Genomic DNA, 24,795 nt, shown 5'->3' with positions numbered 1-24,795 from the left:
GGAAATAGCGGGCAACGCCCCCGTCATTTCCATGACAACCGAGCGGTGGAGGCGGTGTCCCGAGACCGCAGCCATCCTTTGCACAAGGTAAAACATTCCACACGTAAATGACCATGACGTCAACCACCTTCGGATGTCTGTATGATGTTACCCATAATACCCAGCCTTGATTGTCAGGGAGACAGGGCTCTACTTGCTGCGCATGTGTGTTCGATGTGCCGGAGCCGACTGGGTCGCCATCTTCCTGAGGGGCAAATCCGCTACAGGGCCATTCTGGGTGATGATAGTGCTTTTCCATTTTACTAACTTTCCTTCCTTTTGTTACTTTAATGCTTTACTTAATTTTTTTTTGCGAAATACTTTTTCATTATTTGCATCCTCCATTGCTTTCTCCACATCGACACTTTGGCCAACCAGAATCAGAGTCAAAAAGCGTAGTGCTCGAAAAGCACAGCCCGTCAGGACAGTTGACTTTTCGAGCAAAAACTCATCAGGAATGAGGGGGTAGCCCACGGGAACTGAGAGATTATTGGGGGTGGGGGCACAACACATTATCCTCTATCCTTTCCACCAACTAAAAACAAATCTCACCATCAAGGATATATTTCTGTCCTCACCACTATCTGCATTCTGCAGAGACCATTCCTTCCATGACTCCCGTGTAGGGTCCACGCATCCATCTACCCACCCTCCAACTCCCAACACCTTTCCTTGCCACCACAAGAAGTGCAAAACCTGTGCCCACATCTCCCCTCTCACCTCCATCCCACGCCCAAAGCATCCTTCCACATCTGACAGAGATTTACCTGTACTTCCACACACATCGTCCACTGTAGGTGTTACTCTCTGTGTGTGGGCTCCTGTACATTGGGGAGACAGTGCGCTAAACTTGCAGAACATTTCAGAGAACATCTCTGGAACACATGCACTAAACAACCCCACTGCCCTGTGGCTGAACACTTTGCCAAGGACATGCAAATCCTGGGCTTTCTCCACCACCAAACTCTAGCTATCCAATGCCTGGAGGAAGAATGCCTTATCTTGTGCCTTGGGACCCTCCAATCACACAGGATCAATGTAGATTTCACCAGTTTATTCATTTCCCCTCCATCCCACACCTTATTTCAAATCCAACCTTCCAATTTGGCACTGTCCTCTAGAACTGTCCTAACTGTCCAGCTTCCTTCCCACCTATCCGCTCTACCCTCCTTTCCAACCTATCACCATCACCCCACACTTCCATCTAACTATCATATTCCCAGCTATCTTTCCCAAGCCCTGCCTCCCTTTCATTTATTTCTCAGCCCCCTTGGGCCACCCCCTTACTCCTGATGAAGTGCTTGCACTCAAAGTGTTGACTAGCCTGCTCCTTGGATGCTGCCTGACCAGCTGTGCTTTTCCAGCACCACACTTTTCGGTTCTGATCTCCAGCATCTGCAGTCCTCACTTTCTCTAGAATGAGCTTGCCAACCAATCCTTCTTCTGTAGTATGAAGACCATTTGAAATTTGGCATTCTTCCATTTATCCTGATGAGTGCACAAGATAAACAGCTTCAGCAACATGTCTCTTTTTTTTAAGCAACGTGCAAGTTCTGATGTGCATGTTTATTTTAATTCTCCACTTCAATACTGACCTCAGTTTTCCAGAGTTTACGCTTCACGGTTCTTTGGGGAATGCCATGACTTTTCTCTGAAGTTCAAACATAAGACTGAGGAACAGTTTCATATCTTTCTCATCAGGTTACTTTACAACCTTCAGCATTTAGTTAATCAATTTTAAATTATAACCTCAACTCCATTATCCTAAATGGCATTCATAAGTGATGATTCTGCATTTTCCCATTTAGAGCTTTGAGTTACATATTTTGCTTTTTTTGGTAATATCAAACCAATTGTCACTCCTTTTACCTGTATCTCAATTTCTTTTGTTCTTAATGATGTGGAGTGGGGTGTTGGACTGGGGTGAACAAAGTTTAAAATCAGGATATAGTCTAACGGATTTATTTGGAAGCACTAGCTTTTGTAGCGCTGCTCCTTCATCAGGAGCATAAGATCATAAGACACAGAATTGAAAGCAAAAGATTACAGTGTCATGCGACTGAAATTATATATTGAACAAACCTGGATTGTTAAGTCATCATTTAGAATGGGAATTCCCACCTGCCTTTACCCCAGCCCCTCTATTTATCTCTCAGACCCTTCCCCCTCCACATTCCTGATGAAGGGCTTATGCCCGAAATGTCAACTCTCCTGTTCCTTGGATGCTTCCTGTCTGGCTGTGCTTTTCTAGCACCACACTTCTCAAATCTGACAGTCCAGCATCTGCAATCCTAGCATTAGCCTGGGCCAATGGATTGTTAGTCTAGTGCCATTAGCAGTGTGCCACCATCTCCTGCAAATTGTCCTGCCCTTGTGATTGCTGAAAACCTGCTCCATCTCTCACTTTCCCAAATGAAAACAAAAGGTTAACTTTAAACTTTAACTTTCTTTCTCTTTGGTATTCTGCCTGTCTTATTGAGTATTTCCACCATTTCTAGTTTATTGCATCTAGCCCTTCATGGAATCGTTAAAATTACAGCACAACAAGAGGCCATTCAGTCCATTGTGCCTGTTCTGGCTTTTGCTCCCGTCCCTGCTCCTGCTTCTGGTCTTTCCTGCTAGTTCCACATTCTCAACTATTTGACGAAATCCCTTTTAACCTTATTGTTAGAATCAGCTTGCATCACGTTTCAAGTAGAGGATTCCAGATTCTGTCAATGCTCTGCATGAAAAACATTTTCTCATCACCTCTCCACATCTTTGTCAATTTTTAAAAATCTACTTAATTCGACTCAATGGTTTACTTGCAACAGAGAATAATTTTTCTACATCTACTCTGTCATATGCTCCTTGAACTTATTGATACTTATTTTTAGGAGAAAGTGAGGACTGCAGATGCTGAAAATCAGAGCTAAAAATGTGTTACTGGAAAAGCACAGCAGGTCCGGCAGCATGCAAGGAGCAGGAGAATCGACGTTTCGGGCATGAGCCTTTCTTCATCCTGAAGAAAGGCTTATGCCCAAAATGTCGATTCTCCTGCTCCTTGAATGCTGCCTGACCTGCTGCGCTTTTCCAGCAACACATTTTCAGCTCCGATACTTATTTTTACACAGAATTTACAGTACTGAAACATGTCTTAGCAGACAACTGGGACACCAAGATGGATTGAATAACCTACTGTTTTCCTTATTGACAAATCCACACAACGGATTGCACCTAAATTGGAAGAGGACTAATATACTGGCAGAGAAATTTGCTAGAGCTGCTTGGGAGGATTTAAACTCGTAAGGTTGGTGGGGGTGGGACCCTGGGAAATAGTGAGGAAAGAGATCAATCCGAGACTGGTACAGTTGAGAACAGAAACGAGTCAAACAGTCAGGGCAGGCAGGGACAAGGTAGGACTAATAAATTAAAATGCATTTATTTCAATACAAGGGGCCTAATAGGGAAGGCAGGTGAACTCAGGGCATGGTTAGGAACATGGGACTGGGATATCTTAGCAATTACAGAAACATGGCTCAGGGATGGGCAGGACTGGCAGCTTAATGTTCCAGGATACAACAGGCTACAGAAAGGATAGAAAGGGTGGCAAGAGAGGAGGGGGGGGGGTAGCATTTTTGATAAGGGATAACATTATAGCTGTGCTGAGGGATGATATTCCTGGAAATACATCCAAGGAAGTTATTTGGGTGGAACTGAGAAATAAGAGGAATGATCACCTTATTGGGATTGTATTATAGAACCCCTAATAATCAGAGGGAAATTGAGAAAAAAACTTGTAAGGAGATCTCAGCTATCTGTAAGAATAGTAGGGTGGTTATGGTAGGGGAATTTTAACTTTCCAAACATAGACTGGGACTGCCATAGTATTAACGGTTCAGATGGAGAGGAATTTGTTAAGTGCATACAAGACAATTTTCTGATTCAGTATGTAGATGTACTGACTAGAGAAGGTGCAAAACTTGACCTACTCTTGGGAAATAAGGCAGGGCAGGTGACTGAAGTGTCAGTGGGGGAGTACTTTGGGGCCAGCGACCATAATACTATTAGATTTTAAATAGTGATGGAAAAAGATAGACCAGATCTAAAAATTGAAGTTCTAAATTGGAGAAAGGCCAATTTTGATGGTATTGGCAAGAACTTTTGAAAGCTGATTGGGGGCAGATGTTCGCAGGTAAAGAGACGACTGGAAAATGGGAAGCCTTCAGAAAAGAGATAACGAGAATCCAGACAAAGTATATTCCTGTCAGGATGAAAGGAAAGGCTGGTAGGTATAGGGAATGCTGGATGACTAAAGAAATTGAGGGTTTGGTTAAGAAAAAGAAGGTATCGTATATAAGGTATAGAAAGGATAGATCGAGTGAATCCTTAGAAAAGTATAAAGAAAGTAGGAGCATACTTAAGAGGGAAATTAGGAGGACAAAAAGGGGACATGAGATAGCTTTGGCAAATAGAATTAAGGAAAATCCAAAGGGTTTTTACAAGTACATTAGGGACAAAAGGGTAACGAGGGAGAGAATAGGGCCCCCTCAAAGATCAGCAAGGCGGCCTTTGTGTGGAGCTACAGAAAATGGGGGAGATACTAAATGAGTATTTTGCATCATTATTTACTGTGGAAAAGGATATGAAAGATATCGACTATAGGGAAATAGATGGTGACATCTTGTAAAATGTCCAGATTACAGAGGAGGAAGTGCTGGATGTCTTGAAACGGGTAAAGGTGGATATATCCCCAGGACCTGATCAGGTGTACCCGAGAACTCTGTGGGAAGCTAGAGAAGTGATTGCTGGGCCTCTTGCTGAGATATTTGCATCATCGATAGTCACAGGTGAGGTGCCGGAAGACTGGAGGTTGGCTAACGTGGTGCCACTGTTTAAGAAGGATGGTAAGGACAAGCCAGGGAACTATAGACCGGTAAGCCTGACCTCAGTGGTGGGCAAGTTGTTGAAGGGAATCCTGAGGGACAGGATGTACATGTATTTGGAAAGGCAAGGACTGATTAGGGATAGTCAACATGGCTTTGTGCGTGGGAAATCATGTCTCACAAACTTGGATACAGAACTGGCTCAAAGCTAGAAGTCAAGAGGGTGGTGGTGGAGGGTTGTTTTTCAGACTGGGAGGCCTGTGACTAGTGGAGTGCCACAAGGATCGGTGCTGGGTCTTCTACGTTTTGTCATTTACACAAATGATTTGGATGCGAGCATAAGAGGTACAGTTAGTAAGTTTGCAGATGACACCAAAATTGGAGGTGTAGTGGACAGCGAAGAGGGTTACCTCAGATTACAACAGGATCTGGACCAGATGGGCTGAGAAGTGGCAGATGGAGTTTAATTCAGATAAATGCGAGATGTTGCATTTTGGGAAAGCAAATCTTAGCAGGACTTATACACTTAATGGTAAGGTCCTAGGGAGTGTTGCTGAACAAAGAGACCTTGGAGTGCAGGTTCATAGCTCCTTGAAAGTGGAGTCGCAGTTAGATAGGATAGTGAAGAAGGCATATGGTATGCTTTCCTTTATTGGTCAGAGTATTGAATACAGGAGTTGGGAGGTCATATTATGGCTGTACAGGACATTGGTTAGGCCACTGTTGGAATATTGCATGCAGTTCTGGTCTCCTTCCTATCGGAAAGATGCTGTGAAAGTTGAAAGAGTTCAGAGAAGATTTACAAGGATGTTGCCAGGGTTGGAGAATTTGAGCTATAGGGAGAGATTGAACAGGCTGGGGCTGTTTTCCCTGGAGCGTCGGAGACTGAGGGGTGACCTTATAGAGGTTTACAAAATTATGAGGGGCATGGATAGGGTAAATAGATAAATCTTTTCCCTGGGCTCGGCGAGTCCAGAACTAGAGGATATAGGTTTAGGGTGAGAGGGGAAAGATATAAAGAGACCTAAGGGGCAATGTTTTTACACAGAGTGTGGTACGGGTATGGAATGAGCTGCAAGAGGAAGTGGTGGAGGCCGGTACAATTACAACATTTAAGAGGCATTTGGATGGGTATATGAATATGAGGGATATAAGCCGGGTGCTGGCAGGTGGCTCTAGATTGGGTTGGGATATCTGGTCGGCATGGACGGGTTGGACCGAAGGGTCTGTTTCCATGCTGTATATCTCTATGACTCTAAGAGAAGCAGGCCATTGTGCGCACTGGTCCAAGCCAGCATTTATAATTAATGAAAATCTACTTCCAATTGAACTCATCTAACCCAATGAATGTAACTTTCAATTCCTTTCTCCCACATGTTTATCCAGCTTCCATGTAAATACAACTTACTCTTCACTTCAACTTATTTCTTATGGTGGTGAGATCCATATCACCATGTGTCTGGGTAAAAGAAAAAGTTCTGAATTCCTTATAGATTCACATAACAATTACAGCATAGAAGGAGATTAACTGGCCCATCCTGTCTGTGCTAACTCTCTGAAGGAGAAATTCTCCCAGCACTTTTCCCAACCCTTGCACTCCCGCTTTCTCTTCACAGCCCTGGCATCGTTCTATTTCAGATAACCGTGATCCCCTGTTGGATGCCTTGATTGAACCTATTGCCAGCACACACTCAGCCAGTGCATGGCAGTCTCTAACCTAGGGCTTACCAAAGTGGGAGCATTAGCCAGGACACCAAGTGGGGTTCACAAGTTGAATGGAATTTTGCAAAGGTTGAACACCCCTCCCCTCATGGGTCTTCTCCCCTTGACAATTTCAAACCCCAAAGTGGGGTCACAGTGGGAAATAAAAATTTTGGAAGCACTGCCTTAGCCACACATTTGTTCCTCATCGAGTCATAGAGCATAGAAACAGGCCCTTCGGCCCACTGACCAACAAACCATCAAACTATACTAACCCCATTTACCAGCACTTGGATCATGTTGCCGTTGCTTCTTATAACTGCTTTAAGTCTGTATCATTTGGTTCTTGATACATGAACAGGATTTACAAACGAGTCCTTATTTACTACAGGAACAGGATTATTTTAGGATTAGTTTAGAATGGTACCAAGAAGGGCTGAAGGGCCTGTTCCTGTGCTTCATTGTTCTATGTTCTGTACATTCATTAAGCCTGCGCTGCATTGTTGTATGTTTTATGTACTGCATATTCATAAACTGTTTTGATCTCACGCCCATCCCCTTCTCCTCCCCAACCATGAACCAACCATCTTCTCTTTACCATTTAATAATTAAATAATTTAGCTTTGAAAACCCCTGTGAGGGAAGTAGAGTTGGTGGGAAGAGGAGGAGCTGCTACAGCCTGCGAGGAGGAGCTGGAGCTGGGAAGATAACAGATTGGTGGTGGGATTGAGGGGGGGGCAGGATGTATCTGTCCAACCCTTATAATTCCACATATGAGCCGATAGCCTGTTTGTCCCGCGCAGTGGAAATGGTGGTTCAGTTTCGCTGATAGCGGCCAGCCATCGCTGGACCATAGGTAAGAGCATGAGCCAAGGGCCGGTTGCTCCTACAGATCGACCTCCGTCTCAGTTGCACATTGGCCGTGTTGCGGCAGAAACATGAGTTTCCAGACTGAAGCGCAAGGCGAAGCTCAAAGCGAAGACTCAAACCTTCACTGACACCCAGGTGCTAAATTTCCAAAGTCCCTTTACTAACAAGAGCTGGCAGCTTTTCAACGTCCAGTTCGCAGTTCTCGATGTGTGGAATAAGTCTGGAATAAGTTTGGATCAGGATTTTTTTCGAAAAAGTTTAACATTCTTTTTGAGTGGTGACCAGTACTCTGTTAATAATTAACATTTGATTTTGCAACAGATTATCGCTTATTTTAGTTGGCTATTTCTGTGTCCTGTTATTTTGTACCTACAGTCCCTTTCTGAGTCTGCAATGACCTATAGAGTTAATTAATAAATTACATTGTTGGAAGCAACTCTGAATTTACTTTTTGAGCAAATTGATATTTTGGCGATTTTTAAATTGTGGATTTTTTAATTAAAAAAACTATAGGGAAGGAGTGAAGTAAAATAGCCAATGGGATTTCGGTTCTTCCCTTTCAAATTTTTAATCCACACGCCAGACGATTTTCTTGTCCTTCACCTGCCCCTCTGACTAAGTGTCAGATGTTTTATTAACCCTCCAGTGCCTGTCAGTAAATGGATGCGAAAATATTGGGTAAGAGTTTATGAAGTGAGGAGAATAGACAGAATTAAGATGTAGGAAACTGAATAGTTAGATAGGTCTGAAGGGCTGAATGACCTTTCCCTTTATTATTCACCAATTACTTTAGGACAACCCCCTATTTGGATATGTTATGAGACACCTTTGACAGGGAACCCAGGTTTCCTGATTCACAGATTTCGCACTCTACCCCAACAGCCCTTTCATGAAAATATATTAATGCTAACCAGCAGTTGGAATACAATCAGAATCAAAATCTCCTCTCTTTTTTCAGTTCAACAGCTGTCCTTTGACATTGAGATTAATTAATTAAGTCCAGCTTGTAATGGACACGAGGATGTGAGCAATCTGTGGATCTGAGTATCATGTCACATCGTCCATTTACCCACTAAAAGGAACCAGAAGGTCCATGTAAGACCATAACACGTAAGGGCAGAAGCAAGCCATTCAGACCATTGAGTCTGCTCTACCATTCAGTGGCATCATGGCTGATTTAAATGCTTAAACTAGACTTCCTTGCCTTTTCCCCCATAACCCTGATTCCTTTCTTATTTAAAAATCTGTTTATCTCAACTTTGAAATGTACTTAATGATCTAGCCCCCTCTACACCTCCCTGTGATAAGAAAAATTACATAAATTCACTATCTTCTGTGAGAATAAATTCCTTTCCATCTGTTCTAAAAGGGCAATCCTCATTCTGAAATTATGCTTTCTGAAATTATGCTTCTAGATTCTCCCACAAGGAGAACAACCTTTCCATATCTACCCTGTCAAGACCCCTAAGAATCTTCTATGTTTTATTTAAGATTGCATTTCATTTTCCTAAATTCCAATGAGTACAGGCCTAACCTACTCAACCTCTCCTCCTAAGATTGCCCCTCCAAATGCAGGATCAACCTAACCAACCTTCTCTGGAATGCCTACAATGCCAATATGCATTTCTTTCGATAGTAGGCTCAAATTTGTTCACAGTATTTCAAGTCTGGTCTGACGAGTGCCTTATATAGTTTTAACAAGGCTTCCCTATTTTGTTATACCTCTTTTCCTTCAAAATAAAGCCCAACATTCAATTTGCCATCCCTATTACCTGCATGTATACTAGCTTTTAGTAATTTATGCTGAAAATGTGCTACTGGAAAAGCACAGCAGGTCAGGCAGCATCCAAGGAACAGGAGAATCGACGTTTCAGGCATGAGCCCTTCTTCAGGAATAGCTCATGCCCGAAACGTTAATTCTCCTGTTCCTTGAATGCTGCCTGACCTGCTGTGCTTTTCCAGCAACACATTTTCAGCTCTGATCTCCAGCATCTGCAGTCCTCACTTTCTCCTCTTTAGTAATTTATGCACAAAGACTCCCAAATCACTCTGTGCTTCTCTACTTTAATAATATTTAGCTCCTGTATTCTGGCCAAAGTGTACAATTTCACACTTTCCCATATTATATACCATTTGTTTTTGTGTCATCCTCAAACTTGCCTCAAAGTCTTTAATATATAATGTAAATAATACACTGATTCCTCTACATTCCACCAGGTCCAGGGAACTTATCAGTTTTAGTTCCATTAGTCTCCCTAACATTTTTTTCTTGTGACAATTATTGTATTTATTCCTATTACATATATTTAAAACTACATACCTACCGAATCTCAAGGATCCTGAAACTTGACACAACAATGTTAGTCAGATTTTTATGGCCAAACAATATAGAAGTGAAACAATTTCTTTTCAGTGGAACAACAAGAGTAAAATAAAGAGATTACTCATGTATTGCTGTTACTTGAAATCTCTGCTGCCTTTGACACTTTGAGCCTTTCATTATCCTAATCTATGTTATCATGGGGATTCACAGCTACATACTTCAGCGTAAGACCTTCAAATAAATCTTTTTGATCGGTGCTCTGGTTGTTTGTTACAAATTTATCTATTTAAATTTTATTTAAATGCATGTATTTGCTTTGTGACTACTGAACATCTTCTGAAATGCCCTGACCAACTTAGTGCATAAATCACGAAAAGCTAGTATACAGAGGTAATTGGGAAGGCAAATGGAATGTTGTGTTTTATTTCAAAGGAAATGGACGATAAGAAATAGGGAAACCTTGTTAAAACTATACCAGGCACGAGTTGGACTAGAGATGAAATACTGTGAACAATCTTGGGCCCATTATCAAAAGAAAGATATACTGGCATTGGAGGCAATCCAGATCTTTGATTATGATGCTCGGTGAACAATGAGCAGTAGGCTCACAGAGTATCATGTACAGTTACTGTTCTACATTGTCTTAATTCAGTAAGTGTAATCACCTTTGGTTGTTACTGTACACATGTTTCACTGATAAATTAGTTTAACAGGGTAGAGGTTACGTATTCAAGAAATTTTTTTTAATGTTCAGATTTTAATCAATTACAGCCTCTCTCTTCATATCCCTGCAGTGCCATATAAGAGAATGTTAACAACAACTTGCACTATTTCCTCCATTACAACAGTAACTACAATTGAAAAGGACTTGATTGACTGTCAGGTAGTTTTGGATGATACAAGATTATGAAAATGCATATTTATAAAATTGCATACCTTTAACTTATTACAATGTTAACAAGATTATAACTGTTCTTTGAATGTTCATAGAAGTGTGTGGAAGAAAACTGAATAATTTCAACAGCTTTGCAAATTAAGGAGCAATATTCTAAGTGTTATGATAAATAAATTTGTGTTAATTTTCCAAATAATTCAGCTTAATTTTCATATGCCTGTTGCTCACTCTAACTTGAAGGAAATACAAATTAGATGCTTGGCTTTGGAGTCAATGGCTTTCCCGGTTTACTGTTTCTTCAGTCTTTTTTATCTAAGCTATATTTACTTGCTAATTTTCCGAGACATTTCTCTTCTAAAGCTGTATATATTCCTATTCTAAATTGTCATTTGTGATAAATCATGTAAACCTTTGTCTTCCATTGCAACAATCTGGAGACTTCCTTTAACTAAGAGTACTACAATGTGATGGTGGTGGTAGAATTCAAGCAGAGAGTTCAAATATTGCAGTAACGTGCATTTATATGTCTATGTTATAGTCAGAATTCTACATAGCAATGAAGGCGGCTGTGGTGTTCTTCACATTGCATGACTAGAAAAATGACCTGTCATTGGAAGGATTTGCAGATTGATACTCAACCTTTTTAGATGCATTAACCATTCACCTTTTGGCCTTCAAAACATTGTTGTGAAACTCAACCTCAGTGGGTCAGAGACAGAGACACTATCCACTGTGCCATAAGACTTCTTTCGTATCACAGGAAATATATGTATTTTGGAAAAACTGGATGAGGAATAAAGCAGCAAAAGAATATGCAGATTGGGGTAATTTAAGAGAAAGGACATAAGTTCCTAATGGCTTGTTCTTTGTAATTCTTTGAATTAGATATTTTCAAATTAACATGTTACAACACACCTCTGAAGCATACAAGACTTAAACCAAGGCCTTCAGAGAGAGGGACTGTGCCACAAAATCTCCCAGTTAAAGACTCTTCATCAGATATTTTCTCTATCAACCTATTCAGAAATGCTATAACACACATCTGAAGCAAATGGGACTTGAACCCAAGCCTCCTGTTTGTAACATCAGCAACACTATGCCACAAGGGACTTAAGTCTTTGATACCTTGCTTTTCATTGCTAAGATCATTTAACTTCTTCAAGCTCGCATGCAAATTATGTTGAAGTATTTTGCAAAATTAGAACAAAATGTTTTATGATAACATTTCTCCTGAATTTGTGATCATACTTTAACTTGCAAAGATGTTGACACCATTGTGGAGTAGCTCAACCTGACATGAGTCTGGTGTGAAAGGGAACATTTTTAACTTTATATGATTTATTGCACTTGCAATTATTTAATTATTATTTCTTTGTCACCTTAAGTAACACTGAATGAACTCTTATCCAGGAACTCTGAAATAACAGCGGTGAGAATTGAAGGTACAAGTCAGTAATCTACATGGTATAAATAGTTAAAGTACAAATATAGTCTTAGTTGTCAATCACACCCATTTCTAATTTCCAACACCTTTTGTAGCATTACAAGAAATGAAATAAAAATGATATTTGGAAATATAAATTTTTGAAATTCGCTGGGATGAGAATATGGAAATTAGAAGGTAAGCAAACAGCTTGTGAAGAATTACAGACCTAACCATCTCTTGTGGAATTTACTCTACAGGTTTAAGTTGTGATGCTGCAAATGGACTTATTACACTGCAGAACGGAATAACTTCTTACTGGTTCCCATTTGTTCTCTGGCAGGATGATATCACTTAGAGTAATCTCAGTGATTAATATCAGTGATTAAGATGATCACTGCATTTGGAAGATACTTGTGGCTTCATTTCAACCATCAACTCATTTACAAGACCTGGAAGCCAAAGAAGCTTCATCTTCACAATACCTCTGTAATTAACAAAGAAATGTCCCTTCGACAGCACGGTCTGCAGATCTTTCAGGCAGCAATCAATGCTGTTTTGCCTCAAAACATGATCAAGAAGAACATTAACATAGAAGGAGACAGATTGATGATACAAAATCAGTGCTTCCCTGTCCATAAAAATGTCTACCTTGTTGGATTTGGGAAGGCTGTGTTGGGAATGGCGGCTGCTATGGAAGAGATCTTGGGAGACCATCTGCTGCAAGGAGTGATCAGTGTTCCACTTGGCATCCAAAAGATTCTTAGTGAGACAGGAAAAGAGTAAGAAACCAAAAAAAAATTAAATCACCATGTGGATTATTTCTTTTCTATGCACTAGTAATGCTCCCCTTGATCCTTCCCTAATGACCACCCACTGACATCAAGCTAGAAGGCACAGTATCTGTTAATTTTGGAATTGCTTAAATAACTTAGTCGGTAAATTTTGTCCAGTATAAAATAGTTTTTCTGCTCACTATCTTTGCAGATTCAATTTCTGGTCTTGCTGATTTAAGTAACCTCAGCGAGGGGAGAAAATTGGGAACTAGTTTGTCTCAGTATTCCTGTGAAAATTGAACTGGTTTTCAACACTCACCGTCCACACTCCAATTATAAAAAAACTGAGACTTTGACATGGTACTGAGGATGCCCAATAAGCACTGAACCTTACTACAACTGGTCACCATCTTCAGGACAGGAATTGGATCTTATTGAAACTTCTAAGATTCTGAGGATTTGAAAGGGTATTTCCCAAAGGCGTAGCCATGGGCACACATATGGGCCCCAGCTATGCCTGTCTCTTTGTTGGCTATGTAGAACAGTTGATCTTCCGTAATTACACCGGCACCACTCCCCACCTCTTCCTCCGCTACATTGATGACTGCATTGGCGCCACCTCGTGCTCCCGCGAGGAAGTTGAGCAATTCATCAACTTCACCAACACATTCCACCCTGACCTTAAATTTACCTGGACTATCTCTGACACCTCGCTCCCCTTCCTGGACCTCTCCATCTCCATTAGGGATGACCGACTTGACACTGACATTTTTTACAAACCCACTGACTCCCATAGCTACCTGGATTACACCTCTTCCCACCCTATCTCTTGCAAAAATGCCATCCCGTATTCCCAATTTCTCCGCCTCCGCCGTATCTGCTCCCAGGAGGACCAGTTCCACCATAGGACACACCAGATGGCCTCCTTCTTTAGAGACCGCAATTTCCCTTCCCATGTGGTTAAAGCTGCCCTCCAACACATCTCGTCCACATCCCGCACCTCCGCCCTCAGACCCCACCCCTCCAACCGTAACAAGGACAGAACGCCCCTGGTGCTCACCTTCCACCCTACAAACCTTCGCATCAACCAAATCATCCACCGACATTTCCGCCACCTCCAAAAAGACCCCACCACCAGGGATATATTTCCCTCCCCACCCCTTTCCGCCTTCCGCAAAGACCGTTCCCTCCGTGACTACCTGGTCAGGTCCACACCCCCCTACGACCCACCCTCCCATTCTGGCACTTTCCCCTGCCACCGCAGGAACTGTAAAACCTGTGCCCACACCTCCTCCCTCACCTCTATCCAAGGCCCTAAAGGAGCCTTCCACATCCATCAAAGTTTCACCTGCACATCCACCAATATCATTTATTGTATCCGTTGCTCCCGATGTGGTCTCCTCTACATTGGGGAGACTGGGCGCCTCCTAGCAGAGCGCTTTAGGGAACATCTCCAAGACACCCGCACCAATCAACCAAACCGCCCCGTGGCCCAACATTTCAACTCCCCCTCCCACTCTGCCGAGGACATGGAGGTCCTGGGCCTCCTTCACCGCCGCTCCCTCACCACCAGACGCCTGGAGGAAGAACGCCTCATCTTCCGCATCGGAACACTTCAACCCCAGGGCATCAATGTGGACTTCAACAGCTTCCTCATTTCCCCTTCCCCCACCTCATCCTAGTTTCAAACTTCCAGCTCACTTACTGTCTCCTTGACTTGTCCGACCTGCCTATCTTCTTTTCCACCTATCCACTCCACCCTCTTCTCTTTGACCTATCACCTTCATCTCCTCCCCCACTCACCCATTGTACTCTATGCTACTCTCTCCCCACCCCCACCCTCCTCTAGCTTATCTCTCCATGCTGCAGGCTCACTGCCATTATTCCTGATGAAGGGCTTTTGCCCGAAACGTTGATTTCGCTGCTCGTTGGATGCTGCCTGAACTGCTGTGCTCTTCCAGCACCACTAATCCAGTATTTCCCCTTGTGGTCTAATCTACTTCTGCACTACCTCTCTAACTTACTTTTGTGTCTTATCCTAAACCTGATTCCAGTGCAATCTATGAATAAAGGCGCTACAAATTAACCATCATTGCACAGATGTGTAATGCTAAATTTCTGTAGTATAAATTGAAAGTCAAGGCTCTAGACATTCGATGTAGTCTGCCTTCACTCCAAATTTAAGCTCCAACTTATGCTGTTACTAAAATAATAATGCAAAGTGAAATCTCTTAATACCAACACTTTGTTGTCGTTTAAATCTGCAGTAAAATGTTGGAAACTGCAAACATTAAAACATTCATTTCTAGCATATTAGTATGACAGTAGTGTTACTGAACTAGCAATCTGGAAACCTGGGCTATTGATCTGGAGAAATTAGTTCAAGTCCATCATAGCTGCTGGAGAATTTAAATTAAATTATTTAGATTATGATCTGCAATAAAAAAGCTGTAATGGGTACTGTAAGACAACCTGATTGTCATAAAAACCCATCTGGTTCATTGACATCCTTTACGGAGGAAATCAGCCATCCTTATCCAGTCTGGACCCAAGAAATTAGTTGATGAGAAGCAATTCAAAAATTGAATTGCATTTCAAATTATACATCTGGAAATGTAAATGAATAGAAAGGGTGGAGTTGGTCAATGCAATTCACATCAACAATACTGCATAACTGCTTCATCCTTGATGATTCCATTGGGACATGTTTTTAATGTAATTGACTGTTAGGTGCCACAAAATTTAAGCACATTATTCAGTTTGGCACATCAACAGCATTCCCATTATAATGTGTTGTGGGTGGCCAAAATTCATTCCTGTGCAGTGTTCTGTTCCAATCTTTTTGTACACCATTTTGTGTACATTAATTAACATGGAACAAGGTCACAGGAACATTGTTCACCACCACCACCTTCATGAGGAAATCAGGGATGGGCAATGTGTTGACCTGACCAGCAATGCTCAAATTTCCAAGAATGAATAAAAACACTACCCGAGAATTGTTTGTGCAGTTAAAGTCTTGTAGCTATGCAGGTGCAAAATTTACAGGATTGGTCTCCCACTGTGCACAGCATAGAAGACCTTAGAATTGTTAGAACACAGAAAAAGGCATTCAACCCCTCATATTCATGCTAGCTGTCATAAGGAAAAATTCATGTACTGCTATACTCTCCCATCCTTCTCAAATCCCTGCACATTCGTCCACTTGAGATATTTAACATAATTAAGAATAACAGCATGAGGTTTCCCCAGTAGCTAAGTGAATACCTCAATTTGCAGAACTTTTATTTTGTTTTTATTCACTTGTATGGGGGGGGGGGGGGCATCGCTAGATGGCGACCATTCCATTGTCCATGAGAAGGTGATGACAAGCTACCTTTTTGAACCATTGCAGTCTGCATGCTGCTGGTGCATCCACAATGCCATTAGGGAGGGAATTCCAGGAATGGGTTTGATTTCACAGTTTTTGCTGAGTCAGATTATCTCAACAATACCACTGATAGAGATAGTACAATCAATCAGTCTCGGTGTACGTGGGTTCAATCCAACATATATGAACTAGGATTGCATCAAGTTGCCTTTGGTGTTGAGTGGAACTGTTGTTGAAGTAAATATGTTTGGATTTTTTTTATTCACTAATGGGAATTGGATTTCGCTGGCTGGCCAGCATTTATTGCCTGACCCTGGTTGCCCTTGAAATTAAGATTAAGTGAACTTAATCATAGTCGTGATACCCTCCATGGTTTAATAAGCAGTATGAAAGTTGTGCATTATTCACACACTATTCAAAATGTGTACCTAGACAAAGTACTTGTGGTCAATGAATTGTATTCAAGAGAAATCAAAACCTCCAGGAAAGGAAGAAATTTTTATTGCATTATGCTTTGCAAAGGCCTATGAAGTAGTGCAGTTCGTTGATGCATTCCATGTTGTCACGCACTGTTTAATTACTTCACTCTGGGTAATTCCACAGGGACATGCTTTTGAAACCTCAGACAAAAATACAAGCAATGGAAGGAGCCAAACATAACCTCCCTGATGAGAATGCTTTAAAGGCAGCCAACAGTATTCATCATTTAGTGGAAGGACTTACTGCAGATGACCTGCTATTTGTGCTTATCTCAGGTACATAAATTCTCTTTTTCATTGTCACAGCAAATTTACTACAGAGATTAATCCACCAGCTACAGTTTAGCACAGATCAATATCCAACAGTTCTACAGCAGGCTGACTGCAATGCAGTACCAGCTATAGAACTGGTGCTAAATCCAATCGATGTTTATAATAAAATGAAGTACTGGGGGGAGGGAGGGAAGGATGGGAGAGAGAGAGAAAGTCAGTGAAAAACAGGAGATATAAATGAATAAGGGAATGATAGGACTAATCAGATGAAATGAAACTGAGACAAGAAAAGTAAAAGATGAAACTAGATGAGGTTTAAATGGGAAAAGTGACTCATTTCCACCAGCAGCTCTGGTCCAGAGTTATATCTGAAAGAGTTGAACCCAGTGTTGAGTCATGGAAATTTTGAAGTGCTGAATCGAAAAATGAGTTGGTGCTGTTTGAGCAGTTGATAGTTTTCAAGACTTGATAATGCATTCGACACTTTCTTGCCCTCCCTGCAGCCAAATTTCTCTGTATTGTGGATAATATTCTAACTGTACTTTCTGAAGACATTGTCACCTACACTGACATTTAGCACTGAGTACCAGTCTTTGGGCTCCACATTCCTAAAGGAATCTTACACTGTTTGGATCTTCTGAACGCTGTAGCCACAGGGTAGTCATAGAAACATAGGTGCAGTAGTAGACCCCTTCTAGCCTGCACCACCGTTCAATATGATCATGACTGATCATGCAATCTCAGTATCCCACTCCCATTTTCTCTCCATACCCCTTGATCCCTTTAGCCACAAAAGCCATGCCCAGCTCCCTCTTGAATATATCTAATGAACTGGCCCCAACAGCATTCCACAGGTTCACAACTGAGTGAAGAAATTCTTCGCATCTCAGTCCTGCATGGCGTACTATTTCTTCTTCGACTGTGATGCCTAGTTCCGGTCTTCCCTACCATCAGGAACATTCTTCCAGCATCAAAGCTGTCCAGTGCCATCAGAATTTTATGTGTTTCTATGAGGTCCCTCTTCATTTTTCGAAACTCCAGTGATTATAAGCCCAATTAATCCAGTCTTTCCTCATATATTAATCGTGCCATCCCAGGAATAAGTATGGTGAACCTTAGTGAAACATGCTGTCCACAAAATTCTCATTCTTAGGGCTTGACAGAGCAGATACTGAATTGTTGTTTCCCCCTTAATAGCCTTGGGATAATAAGCTGGCCACTTTAGATTGAGACAAGGAGACATGCACTCGAGGTTCATGAATCATTGGAGTTATCTAGTACAGATGGCTGTAAATGCTCAGTCATTGAGGATATTCAAGACATGACTGATAAGAGTTTTGGACACCAGAATGTAGGAATAGGGTAAGAAAGTGTATTGATGTGGAGCATCTGTCTTAATCTTTTTAAATAGAAAAGCAAATTTCAGTGCGCTTAAAGGGTTTTTTTCTCTTTCACGTGCACGCTGATAATACTAAATGCCTTTAAATAACACTGGAGCAATTGGATATATAGGCTGCATATGTGATGTTTCAGAACTTATAGTGTTGTAGACATCCCACAGACTACGTGTGTATAAGGATGGCCCAGCCATTCTGCTATGTTGACTTCCACTTATTTAGCCTTGTTTGTTTTGCTTAACTGCTTAGTTAACATGAGAAACATGAACCAGTTAAATAAATAAACCAGTTAAACAGTAACCTCAAAATACTTAACTAAATACTTATCTATTATTCCTTGGGTTAAAAAAAAGGAGCATTGCAGTTGTATTCTGATATCAAATTTTTGCTAACAGATGTCCAGAATTTGTATTATTTTACTTCTATTTCTAGCTCCCTGTGGATAAGTATCTGAAATATTTGACACAATGTAATTTCCTTTCTGTTCTCCAAGGATAATGGTTTATAGTTCACTATGTCCCATAGATTAGATTAGATTACTTACAGTGTGGAAACAGGCCCTTCGGCCCAACAAGTCCACACCGCCCCGCCGAAGCGCAACCCAACCATACCCCTACATCTACCCCTTACCTAACTACGGGCAATTTAGCATAGCCAATTCACCTGACCTGCACATCTTTGGACGGTGGGAGGAAACTGGAGATGTTTGTAAAATTGCAGGCACAAAGCTATAGAACAAGGAAAGGCTATTCAGCTTATCAAACCTTTCCAACCAGAATTTGCATTTAATGAATCTCAACATAAACGCTCATTCAAATATGTGATGATCCTCTACCTGCAGTAAAAAGGGAAAATCAAACATTGTTCAATATCTTAAATCATAATTACAATTTTCAACAAGTTTCAATCCTTTCAACTGCTCCGGTTGGCCACAATTTAACTTCCTTCTGTACAAGTTCACATGCCCACTAGTTTCAGAGAGGATTTTCTTTTTCCAATTCTAACATAGCCTGAGTGAGCTCTATTCTTAAACTTGCATTATGCCACGCAATGTTAGTGTTTATGACCATAACAACTTTTTAAAACTGCTTTTTAGGTGGAGGGTCAGCTTTATTGCCAGCTCCAATTCCCCCTGTCACTTTAGAGGAGAAGCAATACCTGACCAAACAACTTGCTGCGAAGGGGGCAACAATTCAGGAGCTCAATACAGTCCGCAAGATGCTGTCGTTGTTGAAGGGTGGAGGTTTGGCAAGGGCTGCCTATCCTGCACAGGTTTGTAACCTTTCTGTTTTGTGACTGAAAGTGTTGATTATGAAACTTTGAATGGGATTATGATCAATATTTAGCCTTAATCTCTAATAGGGGTACGTGAGGACTGCAGATGCTGGAGATCAGAGCTGAAAATGTGTTCTGGAAAAGTGCAGGTCAGGCAGCATCCAAGGAACAGGAGAATCAACGTTTCGGGCACAAGCCTGAAGAAGGGCTTGTGCCCGAAACATCAACTCTCCTGTTCCTTGGATGCTGCCTGACCTGCTGCGCTTTTCCAGCAACACATTTTCATCTAATAGGGGTAGTCAATATATCAGCTGTGTGCCAGATGACACGTTCAAGTCCCACCAGTGTACAGAGCACAAAATCTAGAAAGACACTCCAATACAATTCAGAGCAGACACTCAATACAATACTGTCCATGAGAAATGGATGCAAAAAAATCCCTATAAGATGAAGAGTTTCCCAATGGCTTAAGCAATATTTATCACCACTTCAATGATTATTCAGTTATTATCATGATGCTATTTGTGCAACTGACTTCCATTTTTCCTACATTATATCTATCACATTACGTGAAGTGATTGAGATGTTGTGAGGTTATAGAGTAATAGAGATGTACGGAATGGAAGCAGACCCTTCGGTTCAACTTGTCCATGCTGATCAGATATCCCATATTTATTTATTTATCTATCCTATCAATGCCCTTCATGATTTTATAAACCTCTATGAGGTCATCCATCAGCCTCTGACACTCCAGGGAAAACAGCCCCAGCCTATTCAGCCTCTCCCTATAGCTCAAAACCTCCAACCCTGGCAACATACTTGTAAATCTTTTCTCAACCCTTTCAAGTTTCACAACATCCTTCTGATAGGAAGGAGACCAGAATTGCATGCAATATTCCAAAAGTGGCCAAACCAATGTCCTGTACAACCGCAACATGACCTCCCGACTCCTGTACTCAATACACTGACCAATAAAGGAAAGCATACCAAGCACCTTCTTCACTATCCCATCTAACTGTGACTCCACTTTCAAGGAGCTATGAACCTGCACTCCAAGGTCTCTTTGTTCAGCAACACTCCCTCGTACCTTGCCATTAAGTGTATAAGTCCTGCTAAGATTTGAACCTCACATTTATCTAAATTAACTCCATCTGCCACTCCTCAGCTCATCTGTTCAAGATCCCATTGTAATCTGACGTAACCTTCTTTGCTGTCGACTACACCTCCAATTTTGATGTCACCTGCAAACTTACTAACTGTACCTCTTATGCTCACATCCAAATCATTTATATAAATGACAAAAAGTAGTGGACACTGCACCAATCCTTGTGGCACTCCACTGGTCACAGGCCTCCAGTCTGAAAAACAACCCTCCACCACCATCCTGTGTCTTCCACCTCCGAGCCAGTTCTGTATCCAACTGGCTCGTTTTCCCTGCATTCCAAGAGATCTCGCCTTACTAACCAGTCTCCCAAGGGGAACCTTGTTAATTGCCTTACTGAAGTCCATATAAAAGAGATGAATTAAATGTAAGTATTTCTTAGTATGTAACAAAGAGGAAAATTCCAATTTTCTGTCTCACCCACCCAGCCAGTGACCCCTGCTGGTGATACTTATTCATGCTGTCAAAGTCAGAAGTTACACAGTGCCAGGGTATAGTCCAATCGGTTCATTTGAAATGACAAGCTTTTGAAGTCTGGTCCCTTTGTCAGGTGAAGTGGTGATGGTGGAGTGTTGATCCCTGAGCTTAAACTTTTTTTGTATTTCCCAGCTAAAAAATAATGATTTTTGATTACTGCTCACAAATCCTCATTTCTATGAGCACCTTACCCTGTCTCACTGAATATATCCTCATTCACATTTTCCATTAAAGGACTACATTTTTGGATATTCTAATACTGAGCAATGAATTCTTGTAAAAATAAAACCTTCCCGCTTTCTAACCAGAGTCTTTACCTTCATTTGGTTCCACCATGTTAACTAAGTTATCCAGAAATTTTACATTCTTTAAAAACTATATACCCCACTATTTCTTTGAATGTCCAAGTGACAGTCAGAATTCATGGAACCGTTCCCATATGTAAGGTGCCTGAGTTATCATTCAAGGCCCTTAATTCAATTTCCTTCACTACGTCCAGGGGTCAAAACTGGGCACAATAACTCAAGTGCAGAAATCTGAAACATGTGTCATAAAGGTACTAACTATAAAATCTGAAACTTTCCTTCCGTACAGGCATCTTCTCCTGCTTTGAAATTGGAGGAGTCTAGAAACAGAGAAGTTTTTAGTTTATTTTCTATTGCCGACCCCCACTCCTTTCAGTTAGGTACCTAATTGTGGTCAGGTATGATTCACAGTGCTGTCTGCCTTGAGTATCTGAACCAGGTAGCCATTATCTTGGGATGAACCTGAACAATTCATTGCAGCAGAGAAATCACTCATAATTTTGTCAGTTATAGAGATGTACTTGCAGTAAGGGTAGACTAGGTGGCAGTCAAGAGCAGGAATTAAAAACTTGTTTACTCCTTTGTAGTTTGACATCTGCTGAGCTCACTTGTAGCCCTTCCATCTCTTTTCCTACACCACCTAATTTAGGAATTAAAACTAGAATGTATGACACAGTACTATACCATGTAGAGCGTTCACCCATTTTGCTTATGGACATCTCTGTTGATGGATTGCAAAATGATTTAATGACAAGTTTAGTAAGCAAACAGTATTTATATACACACACACACACACTTGGTGACTGTTAATTCAATACAAAAGGTCAGAACATTACTGCATATAATCAGAGATACAAGGTAAAGTGTCAATGCAATAGGCCCTTTTGATCAGAAATTGTATTAATAATGGAGGTAAAAACAATGACTGCAGATGCTGGAAACCAGATTCTGGATTAGTGTTGCTGGAAGAGCACAGCAGTTCAGGCAGCATCCAAGGAGCTTCGAAATCGACGTTTCGGGCAAAAGCCCTTCATCAGGAAGAAAGAGTTCATCTTTGGAATTAAAATTCTAAACATATTTCAATTAAATGTATTGTAATTAGATTTGACTGGACAAGAAATTGAAATATACAGAAATATAAAACATGACTCTTTATTTGGCAGGTGGTGAGTCTCATCATGTCTGATGTTATAGGTGACAATTTGGAGTATGTGGCCAGTGGCCCAACTGTACCTACCTTACACAGCAAGGACGACTGTCATAAGATACTGTTAAAATATAACTTGTTATCATCCATGCCAGAATCTGTAAAAGAAGTTCTGTCTCAGTCCAGCATGAAAATGGACAAAGAGGAGATCCAAACATTTGCTCATGTTTGTAATTTTATTGTGGGATCAAATGCAATTGCCTTAGAGAAAGCAAAATGCAAATCAGAAAGCTTGGGTTATAATACTTCTGTCCTATCTACTGTAATCAGTGGAGATGTCAAGACTGTGGCTAAATTGTACAGTCTTTTGATTAGATATGTGTGTTCAGTTCTGGCAGCTGCCAGTTCAAAATATGTACATGTAAGCAAAATGAAAGATGAGATCCTGCAGATGGTCGTAAACATGGAGCTTCCTGACTTCCAACTAGATGGCTGTTTAGAACTGTTGGAGGAGACACAGCATTCCAAGAAACCAATATGCCTTTTGGCAGGGGGGGAAACTACAGTTCGACTCCAGGGTAAAGGTAAAGGAGGTCGAAATCAAGAGCTGGCCTTGCATCTAGCCTTGGAACTTCACCATGCAAAATCAAAGATTCCACAAGATCTACTTACAAAGTATGAAGTTATTTTTCTTAGTGGCGGGACTGACGGACAAGATGGGCCCACTGAAGCAGCTGGTGCTTTCGCTTACAGTGACCTGGTTGACAAGGCCTTTGCTGAAGGGCTGAACGCAGAGGACTTTTTAAACAACAACGACTCCTTTACCTTCTTTAACAAGTTTAATAATGGAGTGGACCTTATTGTGACAGGGCTGACAAACACTAACGTCATGGATATGCAAGCAATTATTATTCAACCCAATGAAATTTAAGTCGAACAAAGAGAAGCGAAGAAAAACTAATTTCTTTATAAAGGGACATAATATTGTACTCACATAGTATTGTATCAATAAAGGGGACAGGGATGCATGTATAATTTTAATGTGTTGAACACTGGCATTACAAGTTAAAGCAAACAATGTTGGATCATATGTGCCACAAGCCGGCAGCGTTTTGACAGCCATTATCGCATACCTTACAAACAAAGCTATTTAAATAAAAATGTAAATATTCAAGCGTTTCTCAAATGAGTGCACTAAGAGGTAGTCAACATTTTGCAATACTTGTAATTTTTAAAAGACTTTTAGGGGTTTGTAAGTTACTCCCAGTAATCCAAAACAAAATTGAAGTAGAATTTATATCCACAATCAGCAGAAAAAGCAGATTATTGGGAATTGTTTTTGATGTATGGTATTAGGGAAGACCCTTCAATATCTATTTGCAACATCATGTTGAGTACATTTAGATGGACCAGAAAGGACTCAAACTCAATCTCTTGTTTTAAGACCCATAAGATATAGGAGCAGAATTAGGCCAATTATTAGGCCAGAAATAACCATTGGGTCCTTGGGTCATGGCTAATAGGTTTCTTTACTTCATTTTCCTGCTTTCTCCCCTTAACCTTTATTAATCAGTAACATATCTATCTTTGTCTTAATGACCTGGCCTCCATTGCCTTCTGCAGCAAAAAATGTTCCACAGATTAACCACCCTCTGATTAAATTCATTCTCATTTCAGTTCTAAAGGGTCGTCTCTTCACTCTGAGGCTGTGCCCTCGGGTCCTAGTCTCTTCTACTAGTGGAAGCATCTTCTCCATGTCAACTATATCCAGGTTTCTAGTATTCTATGCATTTCAATGAGATTCCCCTCTCTTTCTCTAAATTCCACTGATTACACACCCAGAGTCCTCAACTACTCTTCATATGATGAGCCCTTCACACCCAGGATCATTCTTGTGAACCTCCTCTGGACCCCCTCCAAAGCCAGCACATCCTTCCTTAAATGTGGGGCACAAAACTGCTCACAATATTCCCAATTTGGTCTGACCAGAGCTTTCTACAGCCTCAGCAGTAAGTCTT

At 41.1% G+C, this 24,795-nt stretch overlaps 1 protein-coding gene across 12 annotated transcripts; it reads left to right on the top strand.

Moving 5' to 3' along the window:
- The first annotated feature begins 129 nt into the window (after nucleotides 1–129).
- Nucleotides 130–23,951, top strand: glyctk (glycerate kinase). Of its 12 annotated transcripts, XM_072581896.1 has the most exons (7): nucleotides 3,088–7,461; nucleotides 10,593–10,681; nucleotides 12,079–12,135; nucleotides 12,460–12,898; nucleotides 16,866–17,017; nucleotides 19,508–19,683; nucleotides 22,794–23,951. In XM_072581896.1, exons 4-7 carry the CDS (start codon nucleotides 12,507–12,509, stop codon nucleotides 23,706–23,708), a joined length of 1,635 nt encoding a protein of 544 aa, XP_072437997.1. In that variant the 5' UTR covers nucleotides 3,088–7,461; nucleotides 10,593–10,681; nucleotides 12,079–12,135; nucleotides 12,460–12,506; the 3' UTR covers nucleotides 23,709–23,951. The 12 variants fall into 12 exon arrangements, with proteins under 12 accessions (XP_072438004.1, XP_072437993.1, XP_072437997.1 ...); XM_072581903.1 differs by lacking the exons at nucleotides 3,088–7,461; nucleotides 10,593–10,681 and adding an exon at nucleotides 130–277 and having other exon boundaries at nucleotides 12,104–12,135; XM_072581892.1 differs by adding an exon at nucleotides 130–277 and having other exon boundaries at nucleotides 7,227–7,461; nucleotides 10,593–12,898.
- The last annotated feature ends 844 nt before the right edge of the window (nucleotides 23,952–24,795 follow it).

Source organism: Chiloscyllium punctatum, chromosome 12 (genome assembly GCF_047496795.1).
Source record: "Chiloscyllium punctatum isolate Juve2018m chromosome 12, sChiPun1.3, whole genome shotgun sequence".
NCBI lineage: Eukaryota > Metazoa > Chordata > Chondrichthyes > Orectolobiformes > Hemiscylliidae > Chiloscyllium > Chiloscyllium punctatum.
Note: the sequence above shows the minus strand (reverse complement) of the source record. Positions and strands in the feature narration are given on the sequence as shown.

Coding starts and splice junctions, on each gene's coding strand:
- glyctk (XM_072581903.1), top strand. CDS start 12,507: ATGATCACTGCATTTGGAAGATACTTGTGGCTTCATTTCAACCATCAA. Junction 12,899..16,865: donor CTTAGTGAGACAGGAAAAGA/GTAAGAAACCAA, acceptor GTAATTCCACAG/GGACATGCTTTTGAAACCTC. Junction 19,684..22,793: donor GGGCTGCCTATCCTGCACAG/GTTTGTAACCTT, acceptor TTTATTTGGCAG/GTGGTGAGTCTCATCATGTC.